The sequence below is a fragment of the Chelmon rostratus genome, chromosome 19, assembly GCF_017976325.1.
Source record: "Chelmon rostratus isolate fCheRos1 chromosome 19, fCheRos1.pri, whole genome shotgun sequence".
In the NCBI taxonomy this organism is placed as follows: Eukaryota; Metazoa; Chordata; class Actinopteri; order Chaetodontiformes; family Chaetodontidae; genus Chelmon; species Chelmon rostratus.
This window is the reverse complement of record NC_055676.1, coordinates 19,414,360-19,428,175: the sequence shown is the minus strand read 5'-3', so window position 1 is coordinate 19,428,175 and position 13,816 is coordinate 19,414,360. Positions and strand designations below refer to the sequence as shown.

The window sequence follows — 13,816 nt, the reverse complement described above, 5'->3', positions numbered from 1 at the left end:
GGGCTCTCGCCCCCTTCAAGATGTCTGCGGCACAATGGGGACAGAAAAATGCTTCAAAATCAGATTCGCGAAGCGGTTTGGGCAGGATGGAGAGTGTTTGTGCAGGAGAGGGGTTTTATCAGCGGCAAACACTCACAGGAATTCCGGTTTGGGATTGTCCGTCCAATTCCTGCGTTCCACAGGAAGCCCTGCATAAAAAGCAACTGAAAAACGCCCGCAGACATTTCATTTCATCCAGTCGACTCACGGGGAGCACCTCGAATTAAACGCGAGGTTTTTATTTGAAGCCACTGAAGCTCAAGCTTTAAAAGAAACGGGCACCATGGAAGAGTCCTCTAATGCACCGCTCCGGCGGCTCGCGCCCATGGCCGCCGCTCAGCCTGCGCGCGCACACGCACCTGACGACCCCATACTGCGAGGGTAAGATTTTTACACCTTATCAAAGGTTCATGTCCAGGCACCTGGAGCCACCTCTACATGTCTGCTTTGTTATTTAATTTTTAAATGTTATTATTAATTTTATTTTTTTATTGACTGGAATCAACTTTATTGACAGTTTACACACATACAACAGATTTACAGAAGGATGCAAGAGCAGCTAAACAAAGCTAACAAGCTAAAGACAACCAACTTTGAGATTACAGCTACAGTTACTGTAATAAATACTGTACAGGTATCACAGTTGGGAGAGCACATGTACAGTCCAATCAAAGTATGCATGCTGTAGCACAGTGTGTGTGCTGCACAGTCACATATAGGGCGGTAAAATGTATTGCAGTGCCTTTCATTGTGGGGATATTTTATTTTACCATTAGTGATCTCAATTGGTCTAAAAAGTGGTAAATTGACAACGGAAAAAATGGCCATGTAGTATAGGTCGTCTGCATTAGTTAACTAGAGCATCACATGAAAATGGGAATAATTTTTTTTCTTATTGGCTTAATATTGTCTGTATTCATCATGTGAGGCAAGTCAAATATTGAACTAATTTGTCTAGGACGTAACTTCAGAGGGAAGTGATCAGCGCATTAGTGTTGATTTATTAAAAGAAAAAATTAACATCTTAATTGCTATTATTTATTATAATTGGACAGACATCAATTTCTTGTGCACATACAGGAAGGTTTTAAATAAAAAAAACATGTTTTTTTATTTCTAAGTAATTAATTCATGGAGCTATTAATCTTTTTAGCAGAAGACATTAGGTTTAATGAAAGAAAACCAGACCTTAATCAGCATTTTGTTTTCCTTATAACTTCCCACATGGCTTTGGTTTTCCGTCAGTTTTCCTTTGACAGTGAATTCAATGTGGTCACAGTTATCAAGTCTGTTTTAAACCAGCTGTAAGGTGCACAGCAAATTGTATGAACACTGAAACATGTTTTGCTTGCTGGAATCACCCTCTTCTCCACACTGGCCATAATGAGCTCCTGTGATGGAGGGAAAAAAATCCACAGTCCTCGTTCTGTGCAAAAATATAGTCCAAAGTTGATCTAAATTAAGAGGAAACCTATATATTGAGGACTAAAAAGTCACTAAAAAGTCTTTTTAGTACAAAATCCTGGTTTGTGATACATTCCTTCCATCAGAACTTATTAAGGAAACACGGTTCCCTTATTAAGGGAACAAAGAGGGAAATTACAATAAAAAGACCATAAGATGCTGAAGCCTCAGAGTTTTACACCTTTTGCGTTGGATGCATGTTAGGAAGGAATCTGGACAGGATGGAGAAAGTTGCTTTAAGACAGAACTGAAAAATTGTGGCTCTGCCCTGTAATCATACCAGCTGCCGCCTTCAGACACAACCGCAGGGTCTTTTAACCCATGCGTGGAGCGCATCAGCAGGTTATGAATGAAAAAAAAACTGGTCTGTAGTTTACGTAGCCCGTGCGGTGACGTCACGCACGGTAACCCAGTCTGAGCTCCGGGACACCCAGCTGGAGGAGTGGGAGGAGGTCCTACCATCACCCCCCATGCTCCCTGACAGTCTGAGGAGAAACCTGACGAGTAGCGGAGTTTTATCACTGGACTTTGAACTCAGCAGCGGGGCAGAACGGGACTAACTTTTGTTCAAGCCTTCTCCATCTCCTGCTCCGTAGGACTGTGTGTTTTTTAGGGGATTAATCTTAGGAAACGCATTGTCTTTTGCACGGTTTGTAATTATCTTTATATGCATGCACGCGCCCTTGGCACTGGTTTGTTCTGGCTTGTTGTTTTGTTGAGGAAAGTAGTTTTCTTTGCGTTTGTTTCTGAATTTGTGGAGTCATCGGTTTAATGCGTGAGCGTGCAACTCTGAGTGCGCGCGCGCGTGTGTGTGAGCGTTAAGAAGATGGTCCACTGAGTGACGGATGTTGCTCTTATGATCTGCACAGTGCTGTAAAACAGCGCCCTCTAATGGCGCGTGTAAAACATGCGTCTGCTCAAGTGACTTCCAATGTGTCAGTGGGTCAGAGCTTGTAGCGTTTTGAAACAATTGTGGTCACACCTGGATTATACGCATCCTTCTGTATGAGTTGTATTTTATCCAAACTGCTGCTTTTTGCAAAACCAAAATTAGATCAAATCAGAATGATTTTTTAGGGAAAGTTAAGTCTCGCTTCCATAATTAAGCTCTGTACCACTGCATCTTCAGAGTGGCTTTTTTATTCCTTGTGTAGAAATGCTGCTAATGTACTTTAGGCATCCCAAATGAAGAGTTTTTAATATAATAATAATAGCCTTCCATAGCAACATAATAAAAAGCTCCAGTCATAGGGACACTTATGCCACACCCAACTCATATAACTTTTTTGACATGCGCTTTGCCCTGCAGCACCTTCTTCGCTGCAGTGTAATGATGCTGGATTGTCACACAAGAGCACACACACACATGTTGTCCTCAAAGTGGCCCCCTGCTAGGCCGCGAGTCACCCTCGCTGCCGTCATTTGTGAATGAACACAGGCTGTAGATGTGCGTGTCCTGTCTCTGGGCGTCAGGCCAGCAGGGGATCAGAGGGACATGCAAGCTGTCAGCCGAGGCTTCGCATCGCCCTCAGGATAACCAAAGACTATCCCGCAGGCCGCAGTCCCCTGCGATCACAACCTGCGATCACACTCGGCCGGCTTCAACAGCCTGTTAGAGATTTCCCCTGAGGTTTAGTGTCTGGTCTGTTAAAATACACGCCAGCAGGCCCAAGTTGACTGTCATGCGCTGTGGAACTGCTGCACAGTTCTTCCTTACAAACGGGTGGCTCGGCCCTTCTTTTAATCCTGTACAGTATGTAGTAATCCAAAATGGTGTGAAGGGATGAGTGAACATTTCTGGGAAGGGAGAGTTATTTGTGCGTTTGCCCCGTCCTTTGTCTTGCAGTCTCAGAGTCCGTGCAGGTGCAGTTCAGAGAGAGTTCAACCTGTTTCGTCCACAAGAACTCATGACTGTGTATGCAGTGCATGAGCGCGTGTAATGCATAGGTGCCTACATATGTGTGTGTGCTTGTGTGAGCGAGTCTGTTACTTTCAGGCCAGGAGCCGGGCCCAAGGATGCCTCCAGACACCTGCCTAGCAACAAGTTATCGACAGTCTCCAGTCCAGCGTCTCTTAAAGAGGCGTTCTGTGTTGTAGGCAACATTAACCTCGCGTGGATGGTCTAGCATCTTGAGATTAGCACGCAAAATCAAATCCCAATAGGTTGATGCTCATAAAAATATTTAGACTTGAGGAGTTTGTGAACCTAAAAATGCCTCATCTACACCCCCACCGGGCTCTGTTTTCTGACTTTTGCAATCACTCACCAGGGAAAGAAAAAAAATACTCTCGAGGAATGTCGGAAATAAACACCTGATCATGTCAAACGTTCAAAAATGAAGACGCAACAATAAAAATGAGACAAAAAATTGCACTTAGTTCATTTGTTCTCTGGCATTTTAGTGCCACAGCGCACGCTGTTTTAATGCATAACCCTCTGGAATGTCCTCTCTGCTGCAGGTAGCTGGAGTCGTCCTCCGGGAGGAGAGTGTGCACATTCAGCGTGAGGTGGACTTTGGCTCGGATCCACGACCCCCCCACCCCCTTCCTCCCCTCCATCCTCCTCTCCTCTTCCCTCCGACTGGCACAGAGAAGAGCGAGGGAACGTGGGAAAGAGGAAGACAATGTACCAAATGCTGCTTCTTTCCTCCTCCCTCTTCATCCTTCATGTGATGGGCACTCCGCAGTTCTTCGCTCACCACGGGTAACAGCTCACTTAACACTCTTCCTGTGTTTATTATGGCCTGCCATTTAGTCAGCGTGGCCCTCCAGCTACAGATCTCCTCTTCAGCTGTCATTCAGACCTGTTTGTTTTAGCAACCTCTTCGACATTCTCGCCCTCGGCGAATGTATACAAATTGGTCGAATGACATTTAAACATTTACGAGTGCACTCTCTCAGGACCGGGGCGCTACCCTTCTGTCCTAGGCTATTAGGCGCACAGCATTATGGGAGAGTCTGCAGGCTCGTCCTGTCATTTTCATTTGATCTGCACAAAGACGAAAATAAACTGAAAGCCAAAATGAAAAAGTGGAGCCAAAGAGGTCAAAGATCAACTCTTAGCTCTGACACATTGAGGAGTGATTACACGGGTCAGTCAGGAGCAATTAGGCAGCACGCCAGCTTTTGGTGACAAACAGAAACCATGAGGCTGTGAACCAGACAGGGGCCACTGAGGACCTGAATATCTCTCTGAATTTATCTAAAAGCACCAAATCTAGCACAGCATCAGTCGCTCTTTGAAGCCGAACGTCTGTGTTTCCTCTCAGTTTTAACGTCCGATTTCATGTCTCACTTTCGCAGGAGGAGGGCGTGTGGCCGAGACCTCCGTCACAGCGTTGTCATGGCAACAGAGTCATACGTCCAGCCGGTGCACAAGCCCTACATCACCCTGTGTCAGGGGCATCGCCTCTGCAGCACGTACAAGTGAGTCCCTGCACGAACAACAGCTAAATGAGACGTCGTCAGCTTTTGTTGGCCAAACTCCAGCTGAACGGCGCAGTCCGGCTCTTCCGCGAGGACCCGGGTCACGGCGGTGTCAAAGCAGCGCTCCAATTAAGCCGTCACAAGATGTTTGTTTAATGGAGGGGTAAACAATGCGTGACATGTTTAGGAAGGGAAAGGGTTAGACGTGAGGTCGTAAATAGATCGAATAGACACACAGATACATGTTTTACACAGAACTGGGTCATGGTGGCACATATTTGGGCGGAATCTAAATATCGAGTACTTTGTGTAACTACGGGAAATGAACTGCCTGCCCGCAGAGACCGCGGTCATGTTTATTTTGGACCGCGTCTCCCTCCATACTTACACACTCTCGATCTCTCCCTGGCTCTGATGCTTGAGTCCCCCCTTGCATTCCCTCCATTTTAATCTTTTGTTTTAACTCTTGCCTCACCGCCACAGTTTTTTGTCCTCTGACTCGTACTGTGGGCAGGCCTCAGACAGTTCCTGGCCTCTAATCCCACGGTGATTCTCCCCACTTTGATGACTTGTTTTCGGAAAACATCCCTCGTTGCTTTCGCTTTGTGTTTAGCTTTTTGCTGCGGTTTATCACCCTTTATCTCTCCCTGCAAGGCAAACATACCACAGTCTCAGCAGGCTGCAGCAAGATCTCACAATTTAGATCTGACTTTGCATCTCCTTTCCTGCCCCTCGCCCCCTCCCTCCATCCCTGACACACACTTGGACGTCAGCGGTCCGCGGTTTCAATGCTCCACCAGATTCCCATTCTCTCATCAGCGTTATTTCGGTTTGACAGAACACGGAAAAGGCTGGACGGGCTCAACCACACACACCGGGGTGATGACAGCATCATTCATAATAACCAGGAAAACCCTAACTGTGGGTGTCTGTGTTTTGTCTCCACAGGACTGTGTACTCTGTGGCGTACCGGCAGGTGAGCAGAGCAGCACCTCCTTCACATTTCTACCCAGAGTGCTGCCCAGGCTGGAGGAGGCTTCACTCTCACAACTGCAACCAAGGTAACCTGGAGGGACGTGTGAGGGGTCTGCGTGTCGATCAGGACCTGCACCTGCTGCGTGGAAAAGTGGAAAAGAATAGTTCATTTTGGGAAACTGCAAATTTGCTTTCTTGGCCAGAGTTAGATGAGAAAATTGATGCCACTCTCAGGCCTATATGGTAAATATGAAGCGTCAGCCAGGAGACAGTTAGCTTAGCTTAGCATACAGACTGGAAGCGGGATGAAATGGCTAGCCTAGTTCTTTATAAAGCTAAAAAAAAAAAAAGGAAGAGAAAAAAGTCTGTACACAAAGCAAGTCTAAAAACGTTTAGGTGGCTATTTGCCGGGCTATTTCTTTTCCTTATCCCATAAAACCACAAATGCTAATTTTTACACTTTTTGAACAGTTAAATGCTAATAAGTGAAATTAGAGGTGCTGGATGACCAAGATAGCCCTCTCGCCCTGTTTCCAGTCTGTATGCTAGGCTAATAGTAACTCCACATTAAGCCACAACCTGCCTTTTTTACACATTATTTTAGTACAGATTAAACATAATGTGTGAATTACGGAGCTTTAGAGGTGATTGTAAGGCAATTTTAGACAACCAGGCTAGCTGTTTCCCCCTGCCTCCAGTCTCTGAGTTAAGCTTAGCTAAGCTAGCTGTCTCCTGGCTGTAGCTTCATATTTAGCATTCAGATATGAGAGTGGTATCAATGTGCTCCTCTCTCAGCAAGAAAGCAATGAGCATAGTTTCCAAAATGTGAAACTCCACGTTAAACCACATCCCGCCTTTTTTACACATTAATTTTGTACATATTAAACAAACTAGACAGACAGAGGCCGTAGGCCAGGCTAGCTGTTTCCCCCTGTGTCCAGTCTCTTGTTAAGCTAAGCTAACTGTCTCCTGGCTGTGCCTTCATATCTATCCTACAGACATGAGAGTGGTATTGATTTTGTATCTAACTCTTGGCAAGAAAGCCATTAATTTCCCCAAAATGTTGACTCATCCCTTTAAATGTCTCCTCCAGCTGTGTGTGGACAGCCCTGCGTGAATGGCGGTACCTGCTTAAGACCCAACCAGTGTGCTTGTCCGCTTGGCTGGACGGGGCACCAATGTCAAACAGGTAAAACGCACACACATTTACCTTCACAGCAACCTGACGACAAAGCGCAAATTCACACACACGTATTTCTGCGTCTGTCAGATGTGGATGAGTGTAGCGAGCAGCGGCCCTGCGCCCAGGAGTGTGTGAACACAGCTGGCAGCTATCGATGTGCGTGCGGAGACGGCTTCAAGCTCGCCGGAGATGGCCGTTCCTGTCAAAGCCTTCCTCCTCCTCCTCCTCCTCCTCCTGCCACTCCTCCCTCTCCCACCCAGACCAGCCAAGCAACAGTGGGTGGTCACACGGATGCGGGTAAATGAGCAGCATAGGAGTGTGTGTGTGTGTGTTCACGTGGTGCAGTTTTGTGTCTTGCAGCAGCGAAGTGTCTGGAGCACAGAAGAAAAGAACATAGCCAGCTTCGCGGTCCATTATTACTTTTGGTACGCGCTATGCCACTCTCAACTCGTACCGTGAGTAATAATGCACTGCGACTGGTGCCGACTCCAGACAGATGTCTTGCGGTCTGGCCCCCGTGCGGTGAGACTGGGACCAGTTGGTCTTTGATAATGACTCAGTTTACTCCTATGAGTCCTGTGAGTAAAGCTAACATCTGACTCTAATAGAGCTCCCATGCTAATACAGACATATTTTTATCCCGCACACTCCATTACTTGCCTTAAAAATGTTGCAGCGTTGTGTCTTACCATGAAAAACTGGAGTTTCATTTGTTTGTGCTTCTTGTATCTTAGCAACAAAATAATACATCCCCCCTCCATGTCTGCAAATGTGGTACTTGACCCCAGGACATTCCACCTCTGTCAAGTATTGCTTTTTTGGGAATAAATGCAACATGAAACCCTAAAGAACATCCATTTTCCTGATTTCTCCCAAATCTTTCCACCTTTGGGGATTTTTGTGAGTCACCAGACTGTAAATCTGAAGGGGACTCTGTCTCACAGCTCACCATCAGAAAATATCACTATGTGAATGTGAGCTCTGCTCCAAACTCTGAAATTTATCAGTGTTTTTGTGGAGAAGAAAGACCAAATCCACACAAAATGGTACTCCTCAGCTAAAACGAGACCGTTCACTCCCATGACTCCACATGAGAGTCCTGCAAGTATTGCCGACTCAGCAGGAATGCAGAAAAACACGCGAGGAGAGGCGGATGAATAGCCAAAATATGACAGATCTCTCTGCTTGGTGAAAGCGACGGAGGGTTTATTTGTGGGAGCGTGCTCAGTTTCAGCTCTCAGATGCAGAAATGCAAGGCCAGCAGAGATGTTTCACTTGAGGCTGCATTTCATTATCTGTTCGTATGCACGCGTCAGAGGGATGTTGATGGAGATCGCAAATGTAAACACAGGTTTAAATGCTCAAAGAGTAGACCCCCGCTCTGACTCTGCCGGGCTGCTGTGGAGGAGCGTTGGACTGCATTCGTGCATCTCCGTCCGACTCCTTTTTTTCCTCCCCGTCTCCCTTTTTCACTCCACTCTTGGCCAACGCTTGTGTTCTCATTCCAGCTCCATCAACCCTGTCTGCTGGGGGTCATCGCCGGCTCACCCCCCCCCCCCGCTTTTCCTCCCCTCCCCTCCTCCTCCTCACCCCGTTTCTCAACTCATTCTTGTCTCAGTAATGGACCACATCTGGGAGAGATTGAGCCGCTCCAGGTCTGTCTGCTAAAGCACAGCCAGAGAGCAGGGGGTCCCTAATTTTGCATCCCGATCTGGGTCCCGCCTGGTCCAGGGACATTCCCCTCGGGTGGAGCCAAGCAGACACTTCCCCCGTAACTGATGCATGTTTACAGGAGGGATGAATGAGTACTGGTCTATTTCTGGTGGCCTCTCTTTCAGCTTGTTGGCTTTTTCAGCCGTTCCCATATCCACGATTCCCCACTGAACCCTAAACTCCCCGGGCCCCCCTGCAGCTCTGCCGTCCTCTTCCTGGTTTGTAGTTTAGAGACGCTGCTGTGACCATGAATCATCCGGGCAGAGGGACTGATGAAGGCCGACTGCTGGAAGGACTCTTCTGAGATATAAACTTTAGATCTGAGAGAGTGGATTAAACATCATTCTTGCCTTTGATCTGTGCCCTAACCCTTCTCTCCACCCCTCCTCACTCAGTTTCCACATATTCAAACTGCGTAGTCAGCATCCGCTCATGTATATTTCTGTGTTTGTATGGTTTCTACAGGTGGACGGTTCGGCCTGGTGGAGAATGTGACTGAGGAGGTGCAGAGCCTGAGGAACAGAGTAGAGCTCCTGGAGAAGGTACACATGAACACATGTTCACACAAAGAACAGCACACACACAAATAAAAGCCACCTACCCTGAAACCTCCCAGCCTTGCTCTACAGGAACACCTCTGGTCCTTGTATGATGGTATGATATAAAAACCTTGTTGTAATTTAATCCCCAAACCAAAGATTCTTTGAAATGCCAGACACACACAGAGCCTTTTTAGATTTTTATGGGTTTTATTAGATGTGAACCTGTGTTTAGTCAAACAAGCAGAAAGGATATAAATGAAGTATAATTAGGTCACATTGATTTTTTGTTTACGAGGTGAGTAATAGTCCTTTTTCTGGAGCGATTTCCCTCATTTCCTCTCCTCTTTCTCCCTCCGTGCAGAAGCTGCAGTTGGTGTTGGCCCCCTTCACCAGCTTCTTCCCTCTGTCGCTGGACGAGGGCTTGTCGGAGAAAACCACCTTACTGTCGCACTCCTTCCAGCAGCTGGACCGCATCGACTCCCTCAGCGAGCAGATCGGCTTTCTGGAGGAGCGCCTCGGCACATGTGAGTAACCCCGGGCTGACCTTCGATGGCTCGGAGCTGAAAACGCACTTAGAGGAGGGAAAAATCCCATTTTGGGTTCAACTCCACTGGAACTTTGTGTCCCCAAGAAAGCAGGAAGAGTTTTTAAACTTCTTCAAAAAGATCAGAGACCATATAAAAGCTCAAATGTAATAATTGTCCATAATGTAATAAAATAAAATGTATTATAGTCCATATTAAGAAACATCCAACAAAATCATGTGCCTGGAATGTAATAACCTTTTTGGATATGACTTAATAAGTTCAGTGATAAAATAAAAGTAGATCAAATTATGAGTGAAATGTGAAATGACTTAACCTAATTAAGACGTTGAAGGTTATACAACAAGCTTAAGAGTCTACAGCCATGCTACCAGCTCTGTTAGACTGCACTGAGCTAAATGCTAACTTCAGAATGCTAACAAGCCTGCAGTGACAATGCTAACATGCTGATGTTTAGCAGGTAATTTTTACAATGTTCGCCATCCTCGTTGAGCATGTTGACATTTGCTAATTAGCACTAAACACAAAGTGCAGCTGAGGCTGATGCGAATGCTATTAGTCTTTGCAGGTACGTGGTCATAAGCCAAAGCATTGGACATTTTCAAGAAGCCTGATGATGGGATCTGGTGGTTGTAGCACAGATTTCATCCCCATGGTGGTGCTAGAGGAAAGGTCAGGGGATCACCCAAGTCAGTAGCATTCATCATCTGGAAACCATGAATGTCTGTATAAAATCTCATGTTAATCCATTCAATAATTGCTAAGACTATAGTTTTTAACCATTTCAGTCTGAAGTCCGAACCAAAGTGGTCTCCTGATCAATACGCTGACATTCACATCCCCGCTGACACACCACCAGTGTCGCTGAAACAACCCTGGTTTGATTAACATTACCTGTGGAATGTCCCAAGCAGGTGTTTTTGGAGCGTTCAAAAAGATATTTACAAAAATCAATGAAGCTGATGAGGTGAAATATTAAATATATTGTCTTTGTACTTGTTCCAGCCGGAGTCATTAGCAGCATGCACAGTGTAAAGAGTAGTAACAATGTCTATCAAACCAAGCTTTTATCCTTTTTATTCATGTCTGTAAAATCAGGATGAAGTTTTAAAGCACATTTATAAATGCAATTATACCTTCATGAACTTTGCTTTCAAATTTAAAAGCTATTGTATTTATTCAGTCTTAACTTTGAGAAACTCCACATTGGATTGATTTTTATTACATTATGAGCTTTATCACATTTGGTCTTATTACATTATGGTTAGTTTTTAAATTTTGGACCTTCAGATTATTGAAGCTCCAGCTGAGAAAATCTTAAATCAACAATATGGGTAAAATGAAATGCACGGTGTGATTGTGATTTCAGTACGTTAAAGTCACTCTTTCCGCTCTTCTCCCCTGTAGGTTCTTGCCAGGAGAATTAGCCACCGAATGCCGCCACATTTCCAGACGTCTCCCATGAAGTTAATAATGACACAAACCTGCCAGAGATTGCACACACCAGGGTGGCTGGCAGAAAGCAGAAACAGCCTCAGCTCTTGTTCTGCTGTGATGCAATCACAAATCATCTGTGGTGTCCACTGTTCCCAACGGCTTCATTTACTTTTCTTGTTGGATTACTGTCAAATTCTTGATTTTGTAATAGTACCTGTGGCAGGGTCAGTTTCAGCATTACGCCATCCCTATAACATCTGAATCAAACCCCTCCAGGGTCAAAGGTCAAATTGGCCCACTTTTGTTTCTGTGTTTGTTTTGCATCAGTGCAGCTGTGTCCTCCGTCTAAGCCCAAACTGTCCTGAGGCAGACGTGGACATCTGTATTTATCTATTTAAATTATGATTACTTCTAGTTATTTCTCAGTGCGCCAATAGACATTTTTACCTAGTTTTGTAACATTTTGTAATAAAAAGTCTTAATCAAAAACACCATGTGTGCTCACTGATGTGAGAGTCTTACTGAATAACGTGTGCAAATACAATGTTTTGATATAAGACAGGACAAATGCTGTTAAGCTAACATGTTGGATGACTCATGTCGAATCAGTGCAGAAGAAGCATTAGGATCCTTTGCTGAAGAAAAAGTAGCAGTACTGCATTGTGAAAATACTGCATTACAAGTTTGAGTCCAGCATTTAAAGTTTTACTCGAGTAAAAGTACAAAATGTGATTAACGTATCAAAAGTACAAGTAGTCATCATGCGGAGCGGCCCTTTTCAGAGTGTTTAATACACAACAATTTGAATTTTTATCACCTCTGCACTAATGCATACGCAGAATTTTAATATTTACTGATCAAGGTGGAGCTGATTTGAAATATTTAACAAAAATCACTTTTAAAATAACAAAAAAGCATCTACTAGCCTATTACTATTACAACCTTGTTTTTTTCACTTGCTTTAAGAAAATAAGACTTCATAATAGACACAAATCATTCAGTAAATATATAGTATGTAGTGAAGTAAAAAAGTACATTACTCTTAAATATTGTAATATCGACGTATAATTGAAAAATTGAAATACTGAGTAAATGTACTTAGTTACTTCCCACCACTGACTGATATATATCAGAGGAGGCATTTCAGTGCACAACTACTTAAGAAAAAAAAAATGAATTTTTATTTATTCTTTTGCAAGGCATTCACGTTTACCCAGAATAGGTGAAATCAAGAACACATCATCGATATTAACCGGATACTATAATGGGCGTCTATACCATGTGTGCATATTTATACACACACACACACACACACACACACACACGCACACATACAGTAAGGGACCACACACATACCAGGCTCTGCAGGATGTCAGCTCTGGTTCTCATATCCATCTAAAGCTACCACCAATTACACTTTAATAGCTTTGGTGAAAATCAGAGAAAACTTGAAGTTCTTTTTTTTTTTCCACCCAAACTCAGCATGAAAAGTGCTTTATTAAGGTCCAGAATACTTTGAATCTTTTCCAATATCTTACACGTGAGTTCGTAAACTACTGCCCAAAAATCAACCAGCGTGGTTGTTGCAGAGCCTGTGAGCCACCGGTTCAAGCTCACGACACAAAGCTCACAAATCGCACATTTGTTTTACAAAATAACCGAGAACTGAACAGGAAATAAATGATAAAACTTTAGCGACATTAGCAAAATGTATATGGTACAGGTCATATTTTGGGAGCAATCAATTTGGTAGAGTATTTGATAACATTCAAACCACTTGCTGCAAAGGTAAAATCGACTCTTCCAGATAAGAAAAGTTCAATAAATATATTTAAATTCAGAAAAAATACAGAATTTGATTAATTAGAATTAGTAGGGGCATATATTCTATATTGTCCTCAAATATAAATGAAATCTTGACCATCACGTGTACTTAAAGCCGCGAGCCCAGCAGGCGTCACTAAAACTACTGTTGCACTCAACTATGAACAGCAGCGTACAGGCTTAGCATTGATAAATCCATTCACAAGGTGATCTCCTCAGGGTTGTGCACACAACAGTTCAGTCTAAATTAAACATTTAATCGTCAAATAAATACATTTCTGGATTTGATGCCAGCTGTATGCAAGAAAACATCCCACATTAATACAATAACTTCATCAAATAGAATAAGATGCAATATCCTGAATGCTGAATTACATTCTCAGGGACAAAAACGGCAAAATAAGTGATTTTGCAAACAGCGTAAAGGCAGTGAGCGATGTCAAATTTAAGACCTGCATGTAAACTAAAAACAGCTCTGTCAGCTCCATCTGGGAGGAAGTTGTTGTTGTCATACTTATTATAAAACATAAATTATAGATCAAGAGCAACAATAACAACCCGATCAAACTTAAGGCCAAAATTTCCACATTTTAAATAATCTAATATTCTCCTATGACAGCCATGTCCAAACTATTCCATAAAGGGCCGTGTGGCTGCAGGTTTTCGTT

The 13,816-nt window shown here is 43.9% G+C and overlaps 1 protein-coding gene across 1 annotated transcript; it reads left to right on the top strand.

Moving 5' to 3' along the window:
- The first annotated feature begins 242 nt into the window (after window positions 1-242).
- egfl7 (EGF-like-domain, multiple 7) lies at window positions 243-11,807 on the top strand. The gene is made up of 9 exons (XM_041960008.1): window positions 243-420; window positions 3,964-4,207; window positions 4,807-4,929; window positions 5,878-5,990; window positions 6,998-7,093; window positions 7,175-7,384; window positions 9,266-9,342; window positions 9,704-9,866; window positions 11,295-11,807. The coding sequence occupies exons 2-9, from the start codon at window positions 4,128-4,130 to the stop codon at window positions 11,312-11,314; spliced, it is 882 nt and encodes a 293-aa protein (XP_041815942.1). The 5' UTR covers window positions 243-420; window positions 3,964-4,127; the 3' UTR covers window positions 11,315-11,807.
- Window positions 11,808-13,816: the final 2,009 nt, after the last annotated feature.